General features: G+C 42.2%; 1 protein-coding gene across 2 annotated transcripts; it reads right to left on the bottom strand.

Annotated features, from left to right (window-relative positions):
• On the bottom strand, positions 1-26,982 carry pamr1b (peptidase domain containing associated with muscle regeneration 1b). 2 transcript variants are annotated; one of them, XM_049574545.1, is made up of 14 exons: positions 26,684-26,982; positions 18,458-18,634; positions 17,237-17,362; positions 16,549-16,663; positions 12,701-12,918; positions 11,808-11,915; positions 8,074-8,244; positions 7,715-7,906; positions 6,594-7,481; positions 6,336-6,512; positions 4,265-4,331; positions 3,893-4,122; positions 1,142-1,500; positions 1-1,061 (listed from the first exon to the last, which is right to left on the bottom strand). In XM_049574545.1, the coding sequence occupies exons 1-14, from the start codon at positions 26,835-26,837 to the stop codon at positions 480-482; spliced, it is 3,564 nt and encodes a 1,187-aa protein (XP_049430502.1). In that variant the 5' UTR covers positions 26,838-26,982; the 3' UTR covers positions 1-479. The 2 variants fall into 2 exon arrangements, with proteins under 2 accessions (XP_049430502.1, XP_049430504.1); XM_049574547.1 differs by lacking the exon at positions 26,684-26,982 and adding an exon at positions 23,187-23,305.
• Positions 26,983-27,998: the final 1,016 nt, after the last annotated feature.

Below are 27,998 nucleotides of genomic sequence, written 5' to 3'. Positions count from 1 at the left end.
CCACACTTTTCTTTAATTAAAAACGTCATCATTTTTCTGTCTCTCCATACAATATGTACATCTCTTGCGTCATATGAATCGATAGAATAATTCAGTACATTACAACATATATACATACCAATGATTACAACACTAACCATCAGTAGCCAGAGGCGTGAAATGGTTTTCTGGTCATTTTCAAGTCTGCAACCTCAGGCTGAGGGACCTGAACACTGAAGTCGTCTGGTGAAAGGGTGATGCCCAGCACATCCAATGTGTTAGCACCCCCTTCAGTTAGAGCACTGTGTTGTCCAGTGTTTCATGTGCTTCTGCAATGAGTAAGAAAATGCCCGTGTGCAAGGAAAAACAAAGATCAAAGAGAAGAGATGAATAGATTGAAAAACCTGACAAACATAAGGGAAAGAACTGCAAGATATGAAGCCATTTAAATATTTTAGAAGCATAAAGGGAAGAAGGTAAGTCAGACAGTAGAATTATTTTTATTTCATATTGCTCACTATCCAGTCTTTGAAGTTGGCTACACGTGTATAGACTGTGTAGAGGTCGGGATCACACTCCCCTTGGTCATAGCCAAAGCTCACCAGTCCCAGGAGTCTCCACAGCCCTTTGCTCTCCGCCTGCACCTGCGTAGAACTGAGAGAGGGCTTCTTGTCATTGCTGGCTTGGTTCTCAGAGAGGGCGGGGAGAACAAGGATTCCCCCCATGTCAGAGGGACATATGTTGGACGGTTCATAGTCAGGCTTCTGGCTGGCACAGAGCATATTGTCCGTGACGCTGACTGGCACGCCGTTACGAGCATACTGCTGCTCACAGGGCACTACGTCGGCAAGGTGAACAAGCCCAACCCTTGCCTTCTCGTCAGGACCTAAATTTGAATCAGGCAGCGGAGACCAGCCTGTCACAAGCCCTTGCCCAGAGGGCACCTCTTCTCCGTCACTCTCTGAGAGGCAGAGGGGCAGGATCTTCTCCCCGATCCTTGCTTTGTCCAATAACTTGACCACGGCCAAGTCGGAGTCGAGAATATGTGGGTCGTAGTTTGGATGAACAACAATAGAGTCCACCTAAAGGAGAAAGAGACGGACTTACTGTACAAGTCTGGTAAAAGAGGGTCATTAAAAGTACAAGATCTCCAATAGCTTACCCTCAGGTGTTGAAGACCTTTGCTCTCCCTATGGTCGTCACGGTAATGCTTCCCTACCACCACCTTGATCTTGGCTGCATCCAGAGGATACACCTTCCCCAGCTCCGTCACACAGTGGGCTGCAACCACCACCCTCTTTTGGCTCACCAGAGCCCCACTGCACACCAGCTGCCAATCAGATGCCTGGTCAAGACTGCCAGTTCCTGCTCCAAAGTCCCCCTTCAGGGACCCTGCCTGGCTGTCTGCCTTGGTCACCTTGGTCTCCACTCCGTTGGTGGAGCGACGGTAGATGGCTGCCAGCCAAGGCCAGTGAGCCTCTGCCGGCCTCTCTGGGTCAAAGGTTGGATGCTTCCCACACACTGCCAAAGAGGAGGTGACAGGATGAGAGGACAGAGAGGGAAAGACCACAGGGGGAGGGAAAAGAAATACAGGACCAAAAATTAGACTTACATTGAGACTGTGTCAACACTTAGTTATGTTGGACTCTCTGTGATTTGTCTTTCCCTTCTGAGAGCTTTTATTTTAAATTTGCACGTTAGCTTGCCGTCTTAAAGAACGTCTGCCAAAATGCAAAGCAGGGGCACAGATAGAGCGATACTCAAAAACCACACGATGTTAGGAAATGTGAGAGACCCCAACTCATTAAAATAAGACTATCTCTATATGATCCTTTAACATAGATGAAGAAAATGTTCATAAAATGCACTACGGGAGATGCAAACATCTTATTCCTGAGTAATAAATAAACAGTCTTAGACTTTAGGCAAATGTTTTCAGACTTCCGAGCTGCTTTTGCTACCTTGTTCCACGATATCATGATCAGCACCATACAAAAATTCATCTGCCTCCAGAGTTTGCTGACATTATGGATGTGTTCAGACCTCTTTTATTAAAGTTAAACACAGCTCACACACTCAGCACCTTTCCAGGCTGGTATTAAGGCAGGCTGTCCACGAAGAGCAGCCAGTTTTGTGATTGCTTATCATTAAAGTGGCTGACCCAGGGTGTTTTCCTTCCACTCTGCACAGAGAAGACAGTCTCTCAAAGTGCAGTGAAGAACATTTAGCAGTATTTTAAAGAGACTATGTCTGGAGGTGAACGGTTTCAAGTGGTTACTCAATAAGTTGGGGCAACCATTGGAATCAGAATTCTCCTTGGCAGCATTATTATACTGATGGGAGAGTACGGCGTGAACAGATCGACACTGCAATAAAGAATCTTCTGCATATGTATGCTTTTACATAGGATGTTGTTTCTGCTGTGACTGTTGTATATGTAGGTTGTCCATTTAATTACAGTCTAGAAGGTGCTTTATTTAATCCAAGATGCTGATCTTTAAACTCCCATTGCACAAATTCTCACAGATCAGCTAGGAAACATCAGCAGTTGGTTTTCATCTTACGTTGTACCTTGGGGAAGTTATACTGAGTAGTGAGGAAAGGACGACACCTGGCAGGTGAGATGGGCGAAGATGCTGACAATGTATTTTTCAGTATCTACGTCATTGTTGATATGTGGTTGTAAATCACTGTTTACAGTTTTGTCTCAATTGTTTACACAACCTGTAACTCATGTACCAACCCCCCTGAACCAATTCTGCTAAAAAACAAGAACATTTCCTGCTTTATACTCAGATTGCAGTTCTAAACCAGACTTTCTTTTTCAAAAGGTTACGCACAATGCTCTCTATTTGGCACAAGCTTCTTGAATAAAATCTCACATGGTTCACATTAAGATTAAATTTCCTACTATCCACTCTAACTTCCCACATGAGCAAACACATGGTGAACAGTTGTTCAATTAGCAATCAGAGCTGTAGCATTACAGTAAAGGGGCCACTGATGAGCTCCTCTGTTTTGGAGCGATGGATGCCAACATAGGGGAGACAGGCATACCAAGAGGAGTGAGAGTAAAAGGAGGAAGAAAAGCAAGACCGAGCAGAGCCATAATCTCTGATGAGATTCATCACTTTGCTTGAAAATGTGCTCAACCATGGTCTAACAATTTTTTCTGCCCGTAGATTTAAAGGTCTATGAACACATTCTCCATACGCATAGAGCTTTTCTGCATGATACGGAAGATGCATGAGCACATATAGCTGTGGAAGCTTTTCAGGGCTGGATTTGCCTTGCTAGGCGATACCTCCCCCGCTGCTTGGCCAGGGAGAACATTGCCTGTGTTACTGTATACAGTACATTTTTTGTAGTTTATTCTGTATGTGGAACACTTTTAAGATCCAACACTGTGTTTGTTGGGATGTAACAGTATTTGGGGGGAAATTAAAACCTGTGTTTTTACATTATAGACATATAATGGTATACATTTTAGTATATTTATGTTTCAGTTTAGAAGATAAAGGCATACAAAAATATTTTACAATGGACAATTATACATGCATAGCAACACTGAAAAAGCCATAAGTTTTCTAAATAAGCATTCATACTAGTGTTTTCCATTCATAATAGTGTTTAATATTGGGCATATCAGTGTTCAGCTGATTCTTATAAATGTCTACTCAGACATAACATTGATTTAAAGGCCTCGACAATTTTGGAAATCTGTGGAATTTTGTCTTTTGTGTGTATGTTTTTGAATTTGCTTGTAGAGTTGTGAGAATATCAGGTATGCTTTCAGAAAACATCTGTAAACAATTGAGAAAAACTGCAAATAGTATGTCAGTGTGTTTGTTCTGTGATAGTGTGGTGGTCATTACCAATGCTCTGACAACTAATGGTCCTCTGCTGCCCTCACCTGGCGTACAGGACACATGACGCCCGCTCCATTTCCCAGTCTTCAAGCAAGTGCGACGAGCACTACCAGAGTGATGGTAGAAGGGGGAGGCACACTCGTACTCTATATGTGAGTAAAGGTGGTGGAAGCCCTGGGGTAACTGGGAAAGCACTGGGGGGCCTTTAGTGGGTCCGACAGACTGGAACAGTTGGCTCCGCCCAGAAGCGTAGAGCTTGTGCACAGGTGTTTTTCTGGGGGGGAAGCAGAGGCCAAGGGTATGTGGACATACCCCTTAGGTTGAATAAATGCTTTTGGATGTGACTGCAGAGCATAATAACATACAGTACTTTTGTACGTATTATATTGTATAACATAATGCACTGGTTAACTTACCTGGAAGGTGCCTGAGGGGGCAGAACTCTTTGTCTAACCAGCTCGGACACTTTGGGCTCCCGGCATGCTGCAAATAAACACAGACATATGAACACATATAATACATACATCACAGACCCAGTAAACATCAACTGTGGTTTGAAGGGAGTTACTGTAACTGGAGCAGTGGCTGGACTGTGGGGATCTGTAAACTGACAGGAGTGGCATGTCTTCATTGGTGCACTGTCCATTATGGTAAACTTTATGAGGATTTTGTAAGTTGTAAATAATGGCTATAATAATGGTTAAAGCAAATGTTTGATATTTTGGGAAATACACTCTTTATTGGCAAGAGTTGGATGAGAAGATCGATACTAGAGTAAGCTAATCCGCTGCTGGCTGTGGTTTCATATGCACTGATCAGCCACAACTTGTAAACATGTAAAGTGAATAACATTGATCATCTCATTACAATGCAATGTTCTTCTGAGAAACCTTAAGCCTCGGCATTCATGTGGATGCCACTTGTCATGCACCACCCACCCAAACAATGTTGCAATAGCAATGGCACTCCCTGATGGCAGAGACCCCCCCAGCAGGACAATGCACCATGCCACACCACAAAAACTGTTCAGGAATGGCCTGTGGAACATGACAAAGAGCTCAAGGCATCAACCTGGCCTTCAAATCGCCCAGATCCTAATCTGATCGAGCCTCTGTGGGGCGTGCTGGTACCCCAAAGGTCCTGTGTCCATGCTTCAAAAGGTCAGAGCCAAGTCCGACCCGAAGTGGAGTCTCTGACTTGTCGAAGCAGGAACACAGGACCTCTAAGGATGTCCTGTGGTGTCTGGTACCAAGACCTTGGCAGTGGATCCTTTGTGTCCTGTGGGTTGCCAGTTGGGGCACCAGCACGTACCACAAATGCCTCCAGCTCTCTGTCATGGTCTCTCTGGCATTGTCCTGCTGGGAGGGCACTGCCATCCGAGACTGCCATTGCCATGAAGGGGTGTACTTGGCCTGCCACTGTGTTTGGATGGGTGGAGCATCCTCATGAATGTCACGACCCAAGGTTTCCCAGCAGAAAATTGAATTGTAAAGAGATGTTCAATGTTATTCACTTCACCTGTCAGTGGTTTTAATGTTGTGACTGATCGGTGCAGAACAGACAGACGTGAGCGTTCTATCAATCTCCTCATCAAAATCTCAGCAATACAGAGAAAAAAGTATTTCCCAAAATATTAAACTATTCAACAATGGAAAAAAAATCCTTTGGCTGCTGTGTATCTTCCAACAGCATAACTTGCTTTGTCTTTAATTCATGAGGAAAGTTGAGCCACAGACAATCTGACCTACCTTTCGGCAAAGAGCTGAAGAACGTCCAGACCAAAATCCATTAATAACTAATTAACATTTAAGACTCCAGACATGACGCTTCATTGTACTTTAAGAATCTTTTACCCACTGGCATTTGACATTAGCATTTGTTTAGCATTTTAAAACCTTTTACTCACTAGCCCTTATATCTACAAGTTTGATGGCCTAATATAAAGTGAGAAACTCCTGACACCTTATTAATTACTTACTGATTTTCTCATTAAACACTGAGTCTGCAGTGCTGAATATTTGTACTTAAAAACCCTTTAGATGGCACATCATATTTGAAGGTGGTAACTATTCAACAATGCAGTAACCATCAGACAAAATGCTATACATGCCAATTAAGGGAACGGTGTGTACGATTTAGGGGGATTTAGTGACATCTAGTGGTGAGTATTGGAGACTGCAACCAGCTGAAACTTTTTCCAGTTAGAATTCCTTCAGTTTTCTTTGATCAGAAGGTATTTTAGCAGGAGCCAAATTATCAACAGAGGTGTTCTCCTCTCCAAAACAAAATGGTGATCTCCATAGATTAGGACTTGCTCCCTCTCTAGATTTAAACAGCTCATTCTAAAGTAAGGAAAACACAATTCCTATTTTCAGGTGATTATACATTGAAGAAAACACATTTATAATATTGCATCATCCCCTAAATCCTAAACCCTGAACCTTTGAACAAAGTAAAAAAAGATAGTGACCAAACAGATGACCGTACCTCTGACACAGAGAGGCTGTGTGCCACTCCAGGTACCATTTGGCTGGCAGGTACGTCGGGCACTGCCACTCAGAGCATAGGAGTGGTTACAGAAGAACTCCGCTGTTTCAGGCTCCACCCCGGGCACCAGCTGGTAGTAGCCATGGTAAAGGCGTGTGAGAGGTGGGCAGCTTTTCTCTGCGGGAGGTGAGCAGACAGTAGGTAAGGGTGAAGACCAAAGAGATGGGGATGATTTTTTTTTTTAAATTAGTTTCTTACCGCTGAAGCTTTGGTTGACTTCTTTCTCCTTTTCTTTTTCTTTCTCCTCCCTCTCCCTTTCCAGCTCCTCCTTTGTTTTCTCAGCAGGATCCTTCTCTGTCTTGTCCACTTTTACTGTTGGTTTTTCCTTTGGTTTTCCACTTTCCTCACCTCCCGCCCTGTACATAGTGTACTGTGTAATGTTGACTCTAGTGGGAAGGATTTTCCTCCCCGCCTCTGGAGAACTTATGGTATTATTTTCTTTCTTTGTTTCCTTTGTATCACTTATACCTGTGTTGTTCTTTGTCATTTCCAGTTGAAATTTCTCCACTGTGTTTTCACCCTCGGTTATGACCGTCCTCATCTTGGTATCATTAGGGCCGAATTTGTCCGGATCTTTTTTTCCATTCACCTGCTCCTCTTTTCTTTCCTTCTCTTCTTGTCCTTTGTCTTTTATCACAACTATTTCTATGATATCTGTCTTTTCTGTTTCCAAGTTTATGTCCGGGCTGCCTTCTTTTTTCGGGGGTGGCTTTCCTACCTCAGGTTCTTTCTTTTCAACTGTATTTAGGCTGTTGTCCGGGCCTTCACTATCCACTTTATCTTTCCTGCCTCCAGTAGGTTTCTCTAACCCAGTATTTCTTTCCTCTAGCTCTCCTTCATTTCTATCCTCAGACACAGTTTTTCCTGAAATGGTAGTGGTGTATTTATCTTCTTTGTCGACTGCTGTTGCATTCTCGTGCCCAGTGTTTATATCTCTCCCTCCAACAGTTTCGTTTTCTCCAGCTGTGTTCTCTTGACCTTTCTCTGCAGTTTGGCTGATATCTTTGTCACTCTCTGTTTCTTTGTCTTTTTCTGTCTCTTTCGCCTTGTCCATGTCTTTTTCTGCTTCAGGCAGAGTGTTATTCACTGCGGATACAGAACGTAGAGAGAGATCATTAGTGAATTGTCAGTTAGCAGCTGATTGCAAATCTTTTTCTTCAAAGTTGCCTCGTCATGCTGAATGGCTGTGGGCACTGACTCATTTTCTGATCCATTAAAGACTGACCTTGTAAAAATAAAGCAAAATGAGCTGCATGCAGTAATTGTCTGAGTCATCCATCTTAACTCTAATCCTCATTATTTAAGACACTTTGTCTGACCTTGGGTGCAAACAGGAGGAGTCCCACTCCAGGTATTGTTAGGGAGGCAGGTTCTCTGGGAGCTGCCACTGAGCTCATATGGCTGGTAGCAAAAATACTGTAGGGCAATGAGGACGTCATTGGGTCCATAAACCAAGAAGTGATCCCCCTGTTTTGGCTTGGGTGGTAAAGTACAAACACTCTCCACCGGTACTGGAGACAAGAAATGAAAATCAGGCTTTTAGAAGCAGCAATCTGCACCATCTCTGGGGCAGTATGTACAGTATGACATCCAGACCTAAGCAAATGACACACATATGACATTCCCAGATTCCAAACTGGAATTATTTGCCAAGAAAAAGTGCACATCATTATCTTACCACACTCTGGGGCAGGCGCACTCCAGGTGCCATCACTGAGGCAGATGGCGGTACGAAACCCCCGTAGCTCAAAGCCAGGGTCACAGTGGAAAGTGATGCGTGCCCCCGAGTGATGAAACAGACCCTTTGTGGATCCATGGGTGGGCACTGGAGGCCTGCGGCATCCCACCACTGAATGGAAATACAGGCATGCACATTTTATTCATGAACACATGTTGTTTCTATACTGAAAGCCTGGTTCATCCAAATGAGGCATATAGGGGATTTAGGAGGCATAGCTAGCATTCCTCCATCACTTTATTACACCTCCCTGCTGTTGCATCCGTGTCTCCTAGAAATTATGTTTATATGCAACTAAGTTGAAACAGCGAAAATGTTTTGAGGGAAACATAATGCAGAGCAAATTGCGTTTTCTATTAACCAAATGTGGAAATGATGTCAATTAACGTATCTGGCAAGTTGCAAAAATGCTGATACTGAACACATAAAATGTTTACTGAAATCACATTTCAGTTTTCTAGCGAATATAAGTAATTGTGCCATACAGTATTCACTCGTGACCACAGCATTATTTTTTTATTACCCTTTTTATTAACATATAAACAAAATCACGATCTTTCCCTATGCATTTGTTGCCTAAACTTAAGACACGGGTCTGGACACGAACCCAAAGCTCTGGTGTCAAGGTCCTGCATTAAGTACGCCCACCATCCTCCCTGACCGCTTCCTTCCAAAGCCTACGTTTTACATAAATGTAGCATTTCATTACCTGAAAGAAACATTGTCTGTGAACATAATCCAGGGAGCAATAACGCTGCCACAACAACATAATTAAGAAAGCAGTTTAGAAGTTCAGTAGTAATTTCAAGGAGACAGCGTTGGCTGTTAAAGACCACACAAATAGAGCTTCAGTGAGAACATCGCCTTCTGGTGTTTACAGGTCTGACAGGTAACCCCTGAACCAAGATCTCAGCTCTCACACTCATTAATCTTCATCTACAGAAGTTCAGAGCTTTAAATGCATAGTTTGCTACCTTGGAGGCTCATTAATGAGTACTTTTACCCACCTTGGTAAAGTTCAGGGCAAGACTTTCACACATGGCTTGTAAATGAGGAAGAAATAGATGCAATAAAATAGCTTTAGTCAAACTGTTTTATTTTCCAGTGTTGTAAAAGTGGATTATATGAAGTGTGGTGGTAGAGATTGGTAATGTGATGGTGGAATACTGTGTGTAACTCTGTTATGTGACAACCTACTGCAAAATAAAATCATCCAAGTGATAAATGGGGAAATTATGTGTAATTCTTTAAGCATTTTGTGATATACAGTTTATTTGTTAATATAGTATCTATGTCTATCCTAAAGGCAAAGTACAGAAGTGCAAAGAAATGTGTAATACACGAGGATGCCACCCACAACTGAGTTCACAAAACCCAAACACACATGTTAACACTGAGGTTATACAACACTGTGTGTGAGATTGTCCCTCAGGAGGTTTTCTGTGTTGTTGATTTCAAGTTGGGTCCAATCCATGAAATGCACTGTCTGCGGTTTTATAGCTCCAAACCAAGGAACCCTCCCTATAATCTGGGTGGTTTTGCCTCATGGCATTTTCAATCTCAGGTCCCTTAGGAGACACAGAATTCTCTTGACCAACCAAAAGTGGAAAAGTAAACTGCAGCTGAACTCCTTTGAGTGTGAGTGTGTGTTTTTAAGTTGAAGCATACTGGAGTGCTTTAAGCATTGTAGTATTTTGCTTAAATAATCAATGATCCATGTCAGATTTTGTCCTCAGACATAATCAGATGAGTTACTGAGGTGGAATGCTAACATAGTATGCACAATGGCACATACTCTAAGTAAATTATCATTCCTTTCGTTAATGCCTTGGAAACTATGTTGAACACCGCACTCCAAAACAGATTAGACTCAAAAAGATTAAACTGTGCCAGAGAGAGAAAGGAAAATAAATTATTTCCTATCTGGAGTTTCTGCGATAATGTGTCAAGACATTCTCATATAGAATGAGTTTTAGCTCAGGCTTACAACAGATGACAGGTTGATTATTGGAGACGTAAAATATGGCTGATGTCAGGTTCATACTTAAAATTCCCTATCTGACTCCGGGGCAGAAATGTAGACTACATTTCCTGCACAAAATGTCAGACATTAGCGTTATTCCACCTCTCTTCCATTAAAATTAACAGCTGAGGATTCCTCGTGGGAATACAGATGAATGCACCCTGTGTGGAATGAAACTCCTGCCTTTTTTTATGGCTTTCTCCTCCAATGGAAAAGCTGGCTCGTGTCATAGAAGTTGAATTGTTTCACCATTCGTTTTATAGACTCGTATTTAGCCCTGAAAATGACACCGTAAGAAAAAAAAAAAAAGAGAGTGAGTGGGGTTCAGGAAGTCTGTTTTTGCGGGATCTTAAGGGAGGCGTATGGGATATAAAAACACAAGTTAGGGTCCAGACACCCATAAATAAAAAGCTTTGTAGGTCAACCACACCCTGATTGAGCTTTACCCCACATGGTGGAGTGGAGCTCTGCCAGTATGTTGTAAATAACCGGAAATATCCACGCAGATTATGGAAACAGACAACTTTTCACCCCCTAGTGTTTCCAAGTGGTATCATTGTTGGCGCCGCTGTCACTAAGACAGCCAGATTGCTTTCCGTTTTGCTCAGAGCCAAGCAACTACCACAGTTTCCACAGTTACTTTGGTTGTTCCACCATCCACCATTTCCACTCTTGGGGATACTAAGTGCAAAGAACTTACATTAATACTCTTTGGTAACTGGGGGTAGCTACTGGGGGGAAACAAAAGTGCTACCCTCTTCCTGTTTGGGTTGATGCACTTCCTTTGTGCCCTATATAGTATAAGGCACAAAGGAATAGTAAAAGGAAGGATAGGGAACCAGTCCAACTTTATGGTGTCTTACCCATAGTCGTTATCATTGCTGGTTATTATTCACCAGTGATGCGTCATCATTCTATAGCCATTACATTGTGCAATCCTCACAATGATGAAAGCAAAAAACTCTATCTCCACTTTAAGGTGCCATATATTGCAGAAACCAAAATGGTTTGCTGCCATAACCAAACTCCAAAAACCACATATTTTTCCTTCTCATCCTTGATTCTCCATATACTATGTTGGAGCATTTCTATTCTTTGCAACTTACCTCATCTGTCCACAGAAGTATGCATTCAAGCACTAGTTGGTTCAATGCTGCCTGATTTCATGCAAACATACTTGTTAGATAGTCATTTGGAGTTTCCAGCCCAACTGTTGAACTGCTGACTGACCAAAACTATAGCTGGGACTGTACGGACGGGGAAGGCAGCTGGCCTGAACCTAATCCAAACCACAGACCTCTCCCTTGTGACAGTGAATCACCGCCCTCATCTGGGCAGCAACAACAACATTAAAAAAATAAGTCAGCTCTCGATAAGTTTGCTGTAACTAGGTGGGTCTGATTGTAGACGAAAATGACTAAAATGATTGTGAGATTTCGTAAGTGTTGATACAGTTAGACACGTCTTAAAGAGCCCCAAGAGATGGAAAATTCAAGTCATGCTTTCAGTATGAGACTGGCTTTTTCTCTGTGATTAGAACCTGCAGGCATTTTTTATATGCCCACTTCTATTTCCACCCAAAAAACGTAAAATATCAACATTTTTCAAGTATGATCTTACTACAGAGGCTTAAGTTATGTTACACACTCACCATTTTCACACCTCTTGCCTGTGTAGCCACCCAGACAGGCACAGTGGTAAGTGAAAGAACTGTCGAGAATACAAGTCCCGTCATGCAGGCAAGGAGAGGAGCTGCAAGCTGTAAACATACAAGTGTGTGACATTAGGGTACAAGGAGAAATGTTGTACTTATTAGCAGTACAACAATTCAATGTGTAAGACAAAAGGAATGGTAGTCCACACCAAGCTGCATCATGGGATTCAAATTCAAGGCTGGTAACATTTAAATGTCATCTTTACTTTCCATTTCTAAATGTGTGCGGGCATTTCGACACAGAAAAGCCTCTGTTTACTTTTACTAGATCTGGCTTAGCCGCTGGTAACTTAGGTCTGTGTGTGCCTATATGTGTGTGTGTGTGTGTGTGTGTGTGTGTGTGAGTTTTAGACCTTGAGAATGAGGACATTTATGGAAAGTGAGGACATTTTGGTCAGCCCTCACTTTCTCAACAGGCTGTTAGCATGCTCAACACCTTGACGAAGGCTTTTGCCGAAACGTGTAGGTGTCAGTCATGCACTGTTAAAGGCTTTTTATTATACACTTGGAGTGTGAGTGCCTTGGAAACTTCTGTCTTGTTTGCATTTGTTGTGGCCCATTACTCTAAAGAGCCCCTGTGTTCATTGAGTCCGACTTTACAAATGACTTTTTATTTATCGTCCATAAAGCAAGGACACATTCTTGTTGGGTGCTGTTATTGGATTTAGGACTGGGTTTTGGGTGTATGGTTATGGTTGGTGTAACAGGTTAGGATTTGGTATAGGGAATGCAATGGTGCTCAAAGGCATGGAATTGGATCACTATTATTATATATGTATGAACAATAGTCGCAGTTTTTTGTCGTTAAATGACATTGGTATTTGACCTACCTGAGCTCTCCTGGAAAGTTGCAAAGAATCCATCAAAGTTCTTGTAGCCATCAGACACAAAGAGAATGTGCAGGCTGTTGCCTGAGCTTTGAATCGGAGGAGGTCTGTTGTTCCCACAGTACCGTGCGATAATGCGGGAGTTGATGCTGTCACCATCTCGGACCTCCACGAAGTCATAACGACAAGTATGGTGAAACTCCAGACTCAGCATCATGAACCTGTTAGCAACAGTAACGGAACAGTAAGTGTCCGACAAATGAACTTCATGTTGTTAAGACTGCTTTTCAGAACTTTCTATTATTCTATTACTCGACCTTGTCACAGGGACTCTTTTATGGATGTGATGGTGACATCAAGCAAACTGATTTAAGTTTTTATTGTAAGTTTCTGTTGAATTTCCGCTATATTTGTGTTACCCTGGATTATGAGAGCACCTGTTTTTCCTGGCAGTGCCACACAAGCTGGCATCATGGAACTAATGCTTTTAAATCTTCAGCCAGCGAACAACTAATGAACGGTAATCAAAGCTACTGAATACATGAACAGCTGTTGAGGGTGATTTGCAGCACTATTACACGGCTTACTGCTCATAATGGCATGTGAAAATGAGTCTCATTTAAACCAGGTAACACAGCAGTTAAAGATTTAGACTTATGTTTTTTTGTTGTCGTTTTTGTTTGTTCACAGCAGTAAAAATTAGAGGAAAGGAGGAACCTGGGATCACGACTAAAACAGATGAAGGCAGGTAAAACCACACAGAAACTGTATGTACCAACTTTGTAACAATATTATATAAGCTTAGATAACTGTTGTTAGATAAAGCACATTAATTATCGCCGCTTGTCAGCAGCAATTAAACTGTGAGCACACCAAGAAACCAAAACCAGATGCTTATCAGTGGTTCTGTGGCTTTGGCAGACAGCTTTAGAGACATCTTAAGAATTTTTTCACCCATGTATTTAATAGATTGTTTATCTTTCAGCACTCATTATGTGCCTATTTAACATTTTTAAGCGTGCATATAAATGCCATTTTTATGTAATTGACAATAAGTGCTGCTGATAAAAAGCAGCACCTATCCCGGTCTATTTTAGCGTCTCGTTATTTCAGATAAACAGCTGTTAAATGTCTATAAAGTATATGCCCGAATGCTGAACAAACACCTTGGTTGCACACCATTATTTCCAAAACAAGGCTTACAACTGGTGATTACTGGGATGAACCTTCTAGGTAATGTGTTAATGTTTCCAAAACATTCTCTGTGTGCTTTACCACAGTCGTGTCATCCAGAAGGAGTGGCTTTAGGGGCCTGATTAAATGTGAATTTAAGTGAGTGTATGAGCTGCTGGGAGAAATTTACATAAAGTTTTAATTCATGAGCTGTTTGATTCAGTCGCAGTCAGAGTGTGACATTGAGAGGACTGCCAGTTGGATTGGGAAAAACACAAAGGAGTCTCCTTTCCCCTTCTCAGCTATTTCAGATGTAATCTCCTTGGCCTAACGTTGGAACGGATGTGAATGACTGATGAACTTTATACAATGCAATGGCACGCTCCCAAATCCTCTAATTTTCCTCGTTATCACAGGCCCTTGGGTCAGGGAAGCTTAGACTAATAAGATATACAGTAATGCTAAATGTTAGCCCGCAGCAGCTCCCAACAATTAATGCCAGTTGTAATTCAGTAAATGTTTCCTGTGATGTGAATGTACTGCGAGCCATGCTAGTTAAAGAAATACAGGAAAAGCCTGCCAGTGATTCCCCAATCACTCAGGCACAAACATACAACTTTCCATTACTCTATCTTTGATCACAGCAGCTCTTTTTCATCTGGGGTTTTGCTGGATTTATGTCATGACAGACATTAAATCATGACATATTAGTCATCTCTATATTAATGTTGTTGCTGTTAAATGTAATACAAAGCTTAATAGCGGAAAAAAATACTTTAAATGTCTTTGATGCACACAACAAATCATTTTTGGGCGCACAACACGCTCAGCCTTCTGAATCTAACTGTATGGAGCTTTGTTCTGCCAAAACCCTGCACAAATGCTCGCCTGTAAAATGCTGTATGTGTAATGGAGAAAATGACAGAAATAGAAAGTTATCACAGGACTGAAAAGTAATAAGTTTGCTGAAAAAAAAGGAGGTGTTGTGGTTTCCAAACTTTGCAGTAGACTTGCCATCCGTCCATGACATACATCTTGCAAAAATATCTGAACGGAGTGGAAATTTGGATTAAGCAGACCAGCCGTTAATAACAATTACAGATGGACAATGAAGATCCCAAAAACTGAAGCTTCAATGCCAGATAAAAGTGGGGCAATTTTAACTTTACTAAAACAAAGGTTTATGATATACCTCAATTTCAGGCAAATTTGTTTGTAAGCTGTGGCCATTATATCCGAATCAACTATTATTTGTTCATTTGGTGGCTACGCAACCTAGAGAACTTCTCCATGGCTTTATACAGCTGTTTGGGTTAAAAGTTCAGAAAGAAAACTGTTGACAGAGAGGTATGTGGATTATTCAGAATAACTAGGGCACTGTAAGACACTTCTGTTGAATCGTTTCATGCAATATTTGGCATGAGTCTAGGATAGAAATGTCTGTTTATCTGCTCATTGGTCCACCACTTTGTCCAGGCCAAAACATCTCAGCAACTTTTTGACTGTGATGAGAGTTTGTGCAGACGTTTGTGATCTCCAATTTTAATTTGTCAAACTCTTTGGTTTCTTATGAAATACTGTAAAACTTCAATTAGTAGCCCGGGCTATTATTGCTTATATCATTGAACTTAACAGGCTTATATTAGGGATAGGTGTCTATATGGGACAGGCCTTAAATTCCTTTTACACAAAATCGTTGCTTACCAAAGACTGAAAATATAATCAAACCACTTATGGTCTTCTCTGGTGCTTTCAGTAAAATGAAATCAACTGAGCTAACAATTTGAAGCATCTCCATCTTGACAAAAGTTTTAACATTTATATTTGTGTGTGCGATCTAAACAGCTAACTAGTGTAAGGTAAAGTGGGTAGTAAACAATTTGGTTTTGTACATCCAAAGAACTTCTATAAAAACAAAATGCTAGGCAACCAGACCTGGTGTCTAATTGAGACAGGCCTTTATTTGTCAAAATGTGTAGCCACACCGGGCTAGTAAAAGGGACAAGGTATTTAATTGGGACTGGGCTTTGAATTGAAATTTTACGGTACTTGATATCTGATGACATTCCCATCAGCCATTAGCTGTACATTGTCTTTAGCAGGACTGTCCTGTAGGGTGTTTTTATGAGCAGAAATTACGTCCCATATGGGCATTTTTGTTAGGCGGCGACCTCTAGTGGCTGTAGTAATTATTACAGGAGCAAAGGAGAAAGTCAGGCAAGGTAGTACAAAGAGCAAGGAAGTCTGCTTAGGTTGAGAGGGAGGGGAGGTGGATGGGTCAAACAAGCACAGAACTTTAATTCCATTAAGTCCATTGAGAGTTAACAATTAAACATAGTATATCAACATATGTGACAAGACATACTATAAATGAGAGATTTCATGTGACATGTTAGGTTTCCTCCCTAGCAAACATACTTATTTTAAGCCAAACCATGATGTGTTAATTAAACCTACCAAGGAGGTTTGTTGCCTAAACCTAATCTATCTAACCTGTGGTTTTACCCATTATGCTTTTTGATTGTGTGTGCTTGTGAGTAAACTGTTACCAGGGAATATTATCACTAACCCTCCTGATGTAAGCTAACTGATGTCACCTCCAAAATTCTCTCTGATGACACAGGCAGGTAAATGACGACCAGTGAACATCTATAGTAGCAGAAGGTTTACGATCTCACCTGAGTTCTATAGTAAAAGGATGGTCCACCTGGATTGTCCACTCACACCGAGCGTTGTTGGGGTAGCTCTCGAGCACCAAGTGGCCCTGCCGTTTATGGATCACTCCCCCGCACTCTGAAAAACACATGGGAAAAATTTCTATTTTGGAAAGTTGGTGCTCTTTAAATTTCGGTGGCTGTTAATTAGAGCTTAATTATCATTTTGAGGGTCTACATTCAGCTGCTTTGGTTACCATTCAAACCAAAAGCAATTACATTTCAGCTTCCAAAGCCACTGCAAAAGCCCAGTGTTGTGCTCAGCGACATAAAGAAGCATAAACACAGTATGCACAGAGGCAACAAGGCGTTCAGCAGCCTTTCCAGGTTCTGCTTTTAATTAAATGTATGTTTGTTGTGCCCCTTGGCAGAATATTTGCATATTGCGAAAACTGTCGTCAGTGTCCAAATGTTACATATTAAATTGTTTTATGGGGTTCCCAATTGTTGACTCCAACTTGTCATTCAGCTCCTCACGGAAAACCTCCTGGGTATATGGCAGCCTTCCAAGCTGGCATAGTTGTCCCAGATGAGGATAAATCAGCGGGGAGGGGAAGAACTCATAGTACATGGTAATTATTTTACTTAAAGAGAAAAATCATTTATAGAAAAGCCATGTAGGATCCGCTAATTGGGGAATGAAGAGACTTACGCATGCAGTCTCCACCAGACCAGCCAGGCCGGCATTCAGCGCAGTATTTGCCAGTAATGAAGAAGTCGTCCCTGGGGCCCCATGTCCCATTGTTACAGCGCTTACAGTTCTCAAATATACTGCAACCTGAAAAAAAAGAAAGAAACAAACTTATAGTAAAGTCATTAAAGAGTGATAGGCTACAATACAACAGACACACACAAAAGTCTTTCAGAGGAGCTGTTACTGTTTGTCAGAACTGGGAACATTTTTGTCACCCACCTTCATCAGACCCCTGCCATGTTCCTTTAAATCAACTCTGCTAAACTCATCACGCTCATCTGTCACCACAACAGAATACACAAATGTATTGGTGCTTCCTGAAATAGAAATGTGGAGAGAACCCCCTGAAATGGCTCCCCACGGAGGATGGAGTTTCACTTAAGTGACTGCTCAATCCATGGGGGGCGTGAGCAACATCTGACCTCAGAGCAGGTATGAATTTTAACAAAAACAATGTACTGCGGATGTAAACAGGGTTTGGCACATTTTTGTGTTCAACAGTAAAAAGTGATGTACAGGTATCCATTAAATTCCAAACAGCTGTTTTTTTCCCCCGTAAAGAAAAATTTACGTACATTCAAGCTGTGAAGAAAACATGACCTACTTCCACAGGCGGATGGCATGTAGGAAAATAACATGAAGAAAGCAAGAGTTTGGAAGCACGAGCTACAGCACATGTGTAGACATCCTTAAGTGATTATATTCTCACATATATACAGTACACACCTGTATTTCTTCAATGCGCACGTCTATGAAAAAAAAGTGCATATTTTACACCCTTTCATTCACAAATCAAAGCTCCAAGTTTGATCATTCACTCCCGCACCCATTCAAGAGGATCCTGCCAGCATGTCAGGAGAAGTGCGAATGTGAAGTTGGCCTGGAAGCAAATTAGATCAGACACAAATAGTTTCAGGCTTTCTGTCATTCTATTTGTAATGCTACAGTGCAAACAGCTGTGCAGTTGACAGGCATCATTTGGTATTACACAAACTACAGTGCAGATATAAAAGAAGAAAAAACAGTTTCAGGGATGGATTTATGGGCGGACTAGTATTAGCAGATGTAGCCTTTACACAGAGGATGCCAATTTTTTCATTCTGTTCAAGGTAACGAAGTTTGCAGTGCCCCATAAAAGTGAAGCACTTGTTCAAATATGAATATTTACAAAGGTTTTACCTGGATGGATGATGCAGGGATCGCACTCGTTGATGGCGTTGCGGCAGCAGGGCACTGCGTAACCAACTGGAGTCCCCTGTAGGGGGCATTTACAGCGGATCACGTCATACTCGCAGCAGCCTCTACACATTACATTCCACTCAGGGCCCGGGCAGTGGTTGTACAAATACCTGTAATCTAAAGAAGACAATATGTCAAGCATTATGTAAGAATGATTCCATACATGCACAGACATAAAGAGGAAGATGAGTCAAGCATGGAGGAAATAAGACAAGTGTAATGATTGGCCTTGTGGGGATATGTGAGCAGACGTGGGTTATGGTAAGCAGAAGCCCGAGCAGTAGTGGAAGGACTTCGGTGAGTTCAGTGTTTATGTGATCTGCTGTTCTGCACTGGCTCTCTGGTTATTTCCACCACCACATGGTCTCTCAGTAGTTTACCTCCTTTGTGTGTTCTCATACTACATTACATCAGACCGCTTTACTGCCGCAATGGTAAAGTCACTGTCACGGAAAGCAGAATCAAATCATTAATCAGAAAGTGCTTCTACTTTGTAAAGTTTTTACCCAATAAATGTATTGTTTAATTGGATTGGAAACCAGTGATTCAAGGACCTTTGAGCCTGAGTGGTTACAATTATGTAACAGTGGATTTAAAAGCTGAAATAGACAAGTGGAAATTCTCTTGTGGCAGATGTGGACAGAGAACTAACAGAAGCTGCACTTTAAACTTGGCACAGTGTTAGTGCAGCGTTTTGTACGTACCCTTCTCCCAGCCCTGCAATCATAATAACTCCTCTGCTCTCAAGCCTCCAACCATTTATTCCTCCTGATACTCCCCCCCCACCTAAAAACACAGCGACACACTAGCACACTGGTTTTATTTGCAGTGCCGTAGCTGCACACTAGGCCTATTTGTTGTTTGTATGAGTTTTGTGAAAGTGAGAATCTGAGACAGACACACAAAGGCAACAACCAGAAGCGATTAATCTCTTAGTGGTTGTTTGCGGAGGGTCAACTAGAGAGGAGAAGCACAGATGTCTTGGAATGCCGAATCGTCCCTGCTGCCCTTCTGCATTAATGATATCATAAATTGTATCTCAGTCCAGCTACAATCTGGCCTTCTCCTCAGCTATCCCTCCAAGCAGACACAGTGAGATATGACAAACGCAGTGACATTAATCAAAGAGAAAGTAGGCTTTGCAATGCCACCAGCTCAACTTTAATGCGAGTTTCTTTTAAGGACAGAGTTTGTGTTTTATGAAGCTGTTGCAATGGTTTAGCTGTTTTATGATTCCTGTCAGTACTGAGGGTAATTTATTGTTTTGATAACGTGGGCTCAGCTGGATTTGTGTATTAACCTTAAAGCATATTCAGCAAGCCGGTGACAACATGGGGTAAGTCCGCTCTCTTTGTGGCATGGCGTGCGATAGATCTCAGCACTATGATTTAATGTTACCCAAACGTTTTTGGACCGTGGCGCCTGAGCGCATCACTCCATTATGCAATGCCCATGCTGTAACACCAAACGCCAGTTCTCTTGTGGTAAAAATTAATGTAAACTTACAACCCCTGAGCTTTGTTTCCTAAATCAAAGCTGGCGTCCTTGCATTGTCTTGATTTGTTTAGCTTGGTTTGCCTCCCAGAGACAAGAAAGGAGAAGCTCATAGTTTCTGTTGAAATTGTCATTTTTGTGGATTTCATTTGACCAAGTGTGACAACCACAAACATTCACGGCATGGGCACGGCCCGTGCGTATAGAGAGATGTCTGTCGAGACAAGAAGAGGACACTGTGCAAAGGGTGGGATTCAGCACCGTACTGTGAGTCAAGTACAAATATGCATTATGAGAAATGGCACAACACAACCCAGTTTGCAGAAAAAATGTTGGCATTGTATGTTTCTGCAAACCACAGATGTTACATTTGCACGCTATCATGTAGCACATACATTAAAACTTTATGTTTCAGCAATGTTGTAGCTAATGTGTGGTTAGGCTTCGGCACAAAAACAACTTGGTTATGGTTAGAAAAAGATCATGTTTTGGATTAATTTAACTGGTTTTGGGGTCACAAACTCTGCTGGAAAAGTAATGTCTCAGTAAAAAACAACCACTTTCCGTGCCACTATCCCAGCAGGAAACACAGTAATGTCTCTGTAATAAAAAGTTTTCGTGGCACTTTGCCCATGGGTGTTTTGTAGCAACCTGTCACTGTTTTGCCAGTGACAGGTTGCTACAAAACACCTACATTTGGTGGCTACAAAGCCGCTGGAGAAACAGCCAGTTCTGTTGTTTGTTGGTCTCAAATGCCCATTTTTTTTTCTGGCAACTGAGCTGCACAGCAAGTAACAACCTGTTTTACCAAAGTTCAACTTATAATGGTTATTCTTTTCAATATATTTCCGTGAAATCAATTATAAAAAGACATACAAAGTCTAGCCCATGCTTTTACAAGAGTACTCCTCTGATTTAGCATTGCGCTCCAATAAAATTGTCAGATTTACGACGGGCAGTAAAAACCTTGATTGAAATCAATGCAGCAGAAAAACCAAAGATTATGTCCTGTCCCATGACCTGGCACCTACATTACCCACAATGCAAACCAACCACTAACAGTTCTGTCAGAAACTTGGCTGAGGTATGCTCGTAGCAGCTCAAGCCACTAGCCCCAAGCAGAGATGAGGAGGGGCTACAGAGGTCTGGTAAACTCACTTCTTCTTAAGTCCACCCCACCATCATTTTCAAGTAACATCCCTTGAGGCAGTTTATCCGATTCCATGCAGCTCCCTCTGGAGCCACAAAAGACTTAATGCTTTTTTCACAAGCTGTTAAGTGCTTGATAACAGTAGCCTGACTTTATTCAGTGGAGTCCCGGAGTCCATCCAAACTCTGGTCTGCTTTTACTCACATACATTACAATGTATTTGGAAGCAACAACATTTCAAACAGCTATGTCTGTTGTTGTGGCTGCAACACGATCCAAATTACATAAGTCAGAGGCTGGAGATTGTCAAACAATAGAGGATGGACGTAAGCCATTGTCGACTGTGTCACTGGCCAATTTTACTGTCGAGTCTTTGAACCACTACCATTAGCCAACTAGATATAAATAACAGAGCTGGATGAAAACAGTATTTAAAAGGTGTTAGCCTGACATATGGGGATTGAGAGGTGCTGACACTATCTCCTCTCCTTATGGGACAGCTTTTCTGCTCGCAAGCAGGAGTTTGTTAAAGGACGCTGGCCAGAAAGACAAACCTGATTTACAGGGCATAAACTTGAAAGGGTCAAAAGACTTTATGAGCTGGCCTGGTATTGTCATTACATGGATCGCTGCTTTGTGTCTTGTCCTTAGATAGAAGAATGACATCCTGTGGCTGTAACTGCCCTCAGTGCACTTATAGACACCCTGATTTACAGAAGAAGAGAATAGATCTTTATTTGTTAACTGGGGCTGGTAATACATCTTCTGCCTCCCTTCAGACAGTGGCATGAAAAAGCATGCAGTCATGATAGGATTAGATTCCCAAAAGCCTTTTTCTTAACGCTTCTCCTCGAGGTAAATAAACACAGGCGGCAACGTTTTCAGTGTTTATTCGCTGTGAACGGATTCAGTTTGCTGACCTCCAGCTCTGTTGATAAGGCTGTTATGTTTTTCTCTGAAGCATGACTCTGTGGTTTCTCCTCCAGTGCTGGGCGCACACTGGAATGCATCTTTATTTCTCTGGAAGGCTATCCCCTCTCTTTAATAGGTGTTTACTGATTTACAGCGAGATCATTTTTACGTAACCGTGCCTTGGCTCGCGCCCCGGCAATTTGAATTTATTCATTTCGGCGATAAGCTTACTGCCTTGTAAAAACACATCTGCGAGGCTTCCAGGTCAACACCTGCAGGTAACTACAGACTGGACAGTAACAATTTCATGGGGCTTTTTTTACAGCACTTTAGGAAGGTCTGGACAGGTGTGGAAGTGCACGTGTATAGGAGTAAGCTTACAAGCGAGTGGGCTTGTGTGTTTTGGCTCTAAGCCTATCAATTGTTTTTGAACACAAAGCATGTTCTTGCAAACGCGTGGAAAAATGACATCAATTTCTAATTTCACTGCATTTATCATTATGTTGCCAAGACCTGTAATTTAACCCGAGACTGTGGTGGTGCTGTGTGCCCCTGGCTAATGTGTATTTAATCATAAACTGGAAGTGTTGACAGCTGTCGGACAGGTAACATAACAACGAAGAAATTCATCCCATAACAAAGTTTGCTTCCGCATTGTTCCTCATGGCTGTCTAGCACCCTCTCCATCCAGCCTGTCTGATATTTATGTTTTGGTATATGCATAGTGTCGAAATATTCCCCCAGTGCACACATAACTAGTGTTGTATGTGTGTGTGACAAGACACTGGCACCAAGCCATAGAAACACAATTCAACAGCAGATCACAAAGCTTTTCCCCCCTCGGTTCTGCAGCTTGCAGCGTGCAGATTTTTGTGTGGGTTGTTTGGCTTTTCTGGTCTTATATAAGTAGCGTCTGCTTTTTTTCCGTTCCAGATGTTGAGCTACTCCTTAACATGCATGTCAAGAAGCCATAGAAATGAAAATAGCACTAACATGGGCATCATAACAGACGCCCTGTCGTCTGGTGGAGACCTCGGTGTGTCACAAAGCACTCCCACTGAATCAGAAGCTCTACAGACCCAGGTTGTTAGCCGACATGTCTCAGCTGCTCACCTTTGATGTGGATCCAGAGACTGACATCATTATGACCAGGAGCAGGAGATGTGGTCACGGAAATTCACGCGAGTCCTGTGACCCTGTGTCTGACTTTACTGCCCTGTACGTCCACTGACCTGTGGAGAGCCACAGCAAACTCTGACTTCTGGCAAGAACACACTGTCAAATTTCCATGTTGTTGTTTACTTTGAATCAGTTTTCTTACATTAAAATATATTTCCCCAAAATATAAAGCTCACAGATGCACATAACTGTTTCATAACCCCTGGAGAACCAGCACTATTGATAAATGGATATACTTAAAATGTGCTGCCGGTGCTGACTTTGACCTTGCAAGTGACTCATAAGCCTGAATCAGCTCCGAAATTGTGCCATCATTTTCTGGAAGCAACTTTCTCTGCACTAGGCTAAGTAAAACCCCCAAGGTCAGTATTTGCTGTTATTTTGCAACAGCATTGACTTTTTGACATTTAAAGCCGAGCGCTGCCTCCAGAGTCTCAAATAACTTGCATTGAGCGCTGATTTGATATATATATTGATATTATAAGAAATGTAGCTGAGCACACCGCTTTCTGTGGCATTTACATCACTTATTGTCTTTTTCTTGCTCACCACTCAGACACTGTATCTTATCAGTCTTGACTTGCTACATACTCCTATCATAGCTAAGCTATTTTTACCTACAAAGAAAGGTGAAGAGCACAATGTGGAGACGGATTCAGCGGAGCCCCGTGAAAACTTTAAGGGTTCAACATGCACAATGTTGTGGCTGTGTCAACTATGTAGGAGATGTATCTCTATATTGCAGGCTTGACTAACTTACATAGGAGTTCAAAATTTTGGAAAATAAGCTTCTTGGCTTTTTTGGTGAGAGTAAGATGAGAAGATTGATAGAACGCCCCTGTCGATATGGCAAACCTGCTCATGGTAGCTTCATCCCATCAGTAGTGTATAAACGTTGGTTAGCTTAGCTTACCTTAGCTTAGCTTAGCATAAAGACTGGAAACAGGTTGGAACTGCTAGCCCGACCTTGAGGTGTAAAACTGAAGTGAAAAAATGAAATGTTGCAGTTTTATGATAGACTATTTCTTCCCTGGACACAGTCACTTCCAACTTCCTCTGGAGACTCCAGGAAGTTGGACTGCGCCCGAATCAAGAAATAGTCCGGGAGAACCAGAACCCTGCGTAAAACCACACGTATTTACTCTTCAGTTTTTGCATGGAGACATGTAAAACATGTTATTTAGTGAGCTTAAGGAGTGCTGGTGGGTGGATTTTGCTACCTTTAGACGGAGCCACGCTAGCTGTTGCTCCATTTCCAGTTGTTCTGCTAAGCTACGCTAACTTGAGGTAGGTCTATATTTAGACTAAGAGACAGACATGAGAGTGATATCAATCTTCTCATCTATGTCTCAGCAAGAAAGTGAAGTCATATTTTCCAAAATGCTGAAGTATTGCTTTAACATTAAGTTCACCCAGATTTAAAAACTTTTCTTACTCATCCCTGGTAGCATAGCATTGCAGGCAGTGTCAGTTTTATTTGACCACGCTGTTTTGCGTAATCCTCACCACAACCTCATTAAGTCACAGCTGATTGCTGCCATAATTAAGTGAGAAACCATGTCAGAAAAAAGTTCCCTTTGAAAACAATGGCAGCTTAAAGTATATATCCACTGAATAAATAGTTTCCTCCTGACAAAATGGGGCTTATTTCATGCTGATGTATCATGGAAAAATAGCTGTTTTTACAGCAGCTGTGAGCGCACGTGCTGTGCATGTATGTGTGAGTGTATAATTCCTTTCGCCTACTGCCCACAGCAGCTGTCTGGTATTTTGAGGTTGGAGTGATTTTGCTATCGTGGAACAGGGAAACTCCCATGGGATCTCTGTGGGCATTGCGTATCTGAATGTAGCCCGATCCCAAGCGCTGATCCCAGTGGTCATCCTGCAGATTTGCTTTAAATAAACTTCCCTCTGCTAGGAAACCACACACCCAATGATATATCCTCTCACTGTATTACCCACTTTGATGAAATGGTATGAACACACACCAATATGTAGGTCATACGCGAGACTGAGATGTGCACATTTGTTTTCAGCATTTAGCTGCTAACCTTGGAATGAACTCTTGAGTCTGATATCACACACTATTTTTTCCAATTGCTCAACCAGAGGCCATGTTTTTCTTCTTGTAACTGTTTTCTGAGCCAAGATTTCATTTGCTCCAATATAATATTATTTCTAAGCATGCTAGACTTGGTTTTTTGTTTCCTACAGCACACTACCTAATAGCCCCGACAGCTTCCTTTAGTTTTAAACACTATTAGATGAGTGTGGACATCTCAGGATTCAGGTGGGTGGAGGATCGTAAACAGGAAGCCTTACATCGATCAAAAATGTCTCAGCGAGGACACCAAAACACACAAAAATAGACACAAACACAAGCACAGGCACACACACGTAAACAGACATGTCACAAAGTTGGCATGTAAACACCACCGCTCTGCTCCGAGAAAAGGAAACTATTTGCGATTGCTCAACTGAAAACATCTATCATCAGCTGATAATGCACGATTATGAAACAAGCCGTGCTGAGGGTGATTCAGCTGACAACAACATAAGTCGGCAAATCTGCCAGAGAGAACTCTTAGTCACTGCAGCTTAACACACAGCTGTGCTCTGCCCAGCCCTTTGCCACAGATACCAACATCACAAATTGAAGGTATTATTTTACTGCTTGGTAACCGTGCGAAGAGGAATCAGACAGAGGGCAGAGGTTTGGTTAGGAGCCTTGGAGACAGTGTATGGTATACACATTACCACGGCCAGCGTGATTGACTCAAACATGACTCATGTCTTCCTGCGGCAGTTCAAGCGGTCACCCGGGGTAAACAGGCAGAGAAGATCTCAATCAGGGAGAAAACACACTTGAGCATTAAAGACGAGCTCTCACACAAAAGGGAAGCGGTGCCAAGATTCAACAACCCTATTAGGACTCAAACCGCCTCACTTTACCTCAAGGAATGTGTGGCCACATCCAGCTGTTGCCTCTTTTATTTAACACCAGAAAAACATTCTCACTTTCATTTCACACAAAGAAACAACAGCAATGAGTAGAAGGGAGTATGAAGATCACAGAATCCCTTTTTAATGGGACCATAAACAAACCCACACAGGACAGTCCTTCACTTCAGAACATTTCAGAACAAGAGTTGTAAAGTCAAAGATTGCACAAACTTTGTCAGTGCTGTTTTTCTTTGCACCCTCTATAAAAAGCTGGATTTTACATCACTGTCTCTCAGTGGGTCCTCTTTTACAAGCCTTGCTGAGTGATGTCGTGCTCTTAAAGGACAGAAGGGAAGAGGGGATGGAGGGAGCTGCTGATGCCGGCTTTTTGAGAACAAAGAACACAAACCAAGAGGCTGTGCCAAACAGAGACAGTGCGAAGGAGAGAAAGAAGAGCAGCAAAGGCAAGGTCTTTGCCAGTCTCTTACCGTAGGGCCAGGCTGTCCCTTGGGGTAAGGAGATGAAGAGGGAGAGGATGAGGAACCAGCCCTCCTTCCAAGAGATAAAGGTGCGGGTCCGTGGGGTCGCGTGGGTGCCCCCGTGGGTTTGCCCCAGCTGCAGTCCCGGTCCCGCAGACAGCATGCTGCAGTCTGGAACTCTGTTTACTTTCTGAACTCAGCTGACATCACCTTCTCTTGGCCCTTCAGTCCTTCCCTCCCCCTTCCTCCATTTCTCCCTCTCTCTCTCTCGCTCTCTTTCTTTCTCTTCCTCTCTCCCTTTCTTTCTCTCTCAGTTTCTCTCTCTCTCTCACTTCTCTTTGGCTTCAGGTTACAGCCCAGCCTTGCAAGGAGTTCCACTTGCAGTGGTCTCCCAAAAACTCCCCTCGCTCCGCTAAGAGGACGACGTCACTGCTCTTGAATGAGTGCAGACTCCACCGTCTTATGCTTAACTCATTATGGTGTCACTCACACACACACACACAAACACACAAAGTGAGGGGAAGCATATAACAACCAGTTTATGTTCAACACTATGTGCCTGCCTCACTGACAACACCAATGATGTGGTGATAGAATTTATGTCTGCTTCACTGCCTGTGTGTTCATGTCTAAAAAATCTTGAGGTCAGTGTTGTTCAAGTCCACATCTTACTTAGCTTGGAAACTGCAGCTGTGTGTGTAGTCTCAGAAAACAGTGTGTTAAACAACATCATTTAGTCGGTAGCCTAATTATTGTGAGATTAAACTCACAAAACTCTTGCAGAGTCAGGTGAGCAGAATGATACCTCTCTCATGTATGTACGCTCAATATGAAGCTACAGCCAGGAGACTGTTAGCTCAGATTAGCATAAAGGCTGGAAACAGGAGGAAACAGCTACCGTGGCTTTGTCCAAAGTAAATAAAGCTCACCAAGCAGTACTTCTAAAGTTCAGTTATTAGCACGTTATATCGTTGGTTGAACCTCATCTGGATAGCTGTTCGCTTGTGATTAAAAATGATATTGAGCTCAATACTGAGGCTACTCTGTAAATGGTTTTCTAATAATTAATGAATATCGTAACCTCTGATCAACTCACAGCAATATCAGGTTTTAAAAAGGCAACTTCCAGTGAGGCTCCATCCACTCCCAATTCAAACCCCACCAATTCCGAATGCAGATACAGGCACAGATTAGTTAGTTGGTTGAACAGATACAGATACAGATACAGATACAGATTAGTCAGTTGGTGAAACAGATACAGACACAGATTAGTTAGCTGGTTGAACAGATACAGATACAGATTAGTTAGCTGGTTGAACAGATA

This window comes from Epinephelus fuscoguttatus, linkage group LG4 (assembly GCF_011397635.1).
Source record: "Epinephelus fuscoguttatus linkage group LG4, E.fuscoguttatus.final_Chr_v1".
In the NCBI taxonomy this organism is placed as follows: domain Eukaryota; kingdom Metazoa; phylum Chordata; class Actinopteri; order Perciformes; family Serranidae; genus Epinephelus; species Epinephelus fuscoguttatus.
The sequence above is the reverse complement of the archived record's forward strand: the minus strand, read 5'-3'. Positions and strand labels throughout refer to the sequence as shown.

Bases quoted from the DNA above. Each gene is read 5' to 3' on its own strand.
- pamr1b (XM_049574545.1), bottom strand. From the start codon at position 26,837: ATGCTGTCTGCGGGACCGGGACTGCAGCTGGGGCAAACCCACGGGGGC. The intron at 18,635-26,683 runs GTAAGAGACTGG...TGTCTTCTTTAG, and splicing joins AGGGACAGCCTGGCCCTACG to ATTACAGGTATTTGTACAAC. The intron at 6,513-6,593 runs GTAAGAAACTAA...CACCTCCCGCAG, and splicing joins AGTCAACCAAAGCTTCAGCG to AGAAAAGCTGCCCACCTCTC.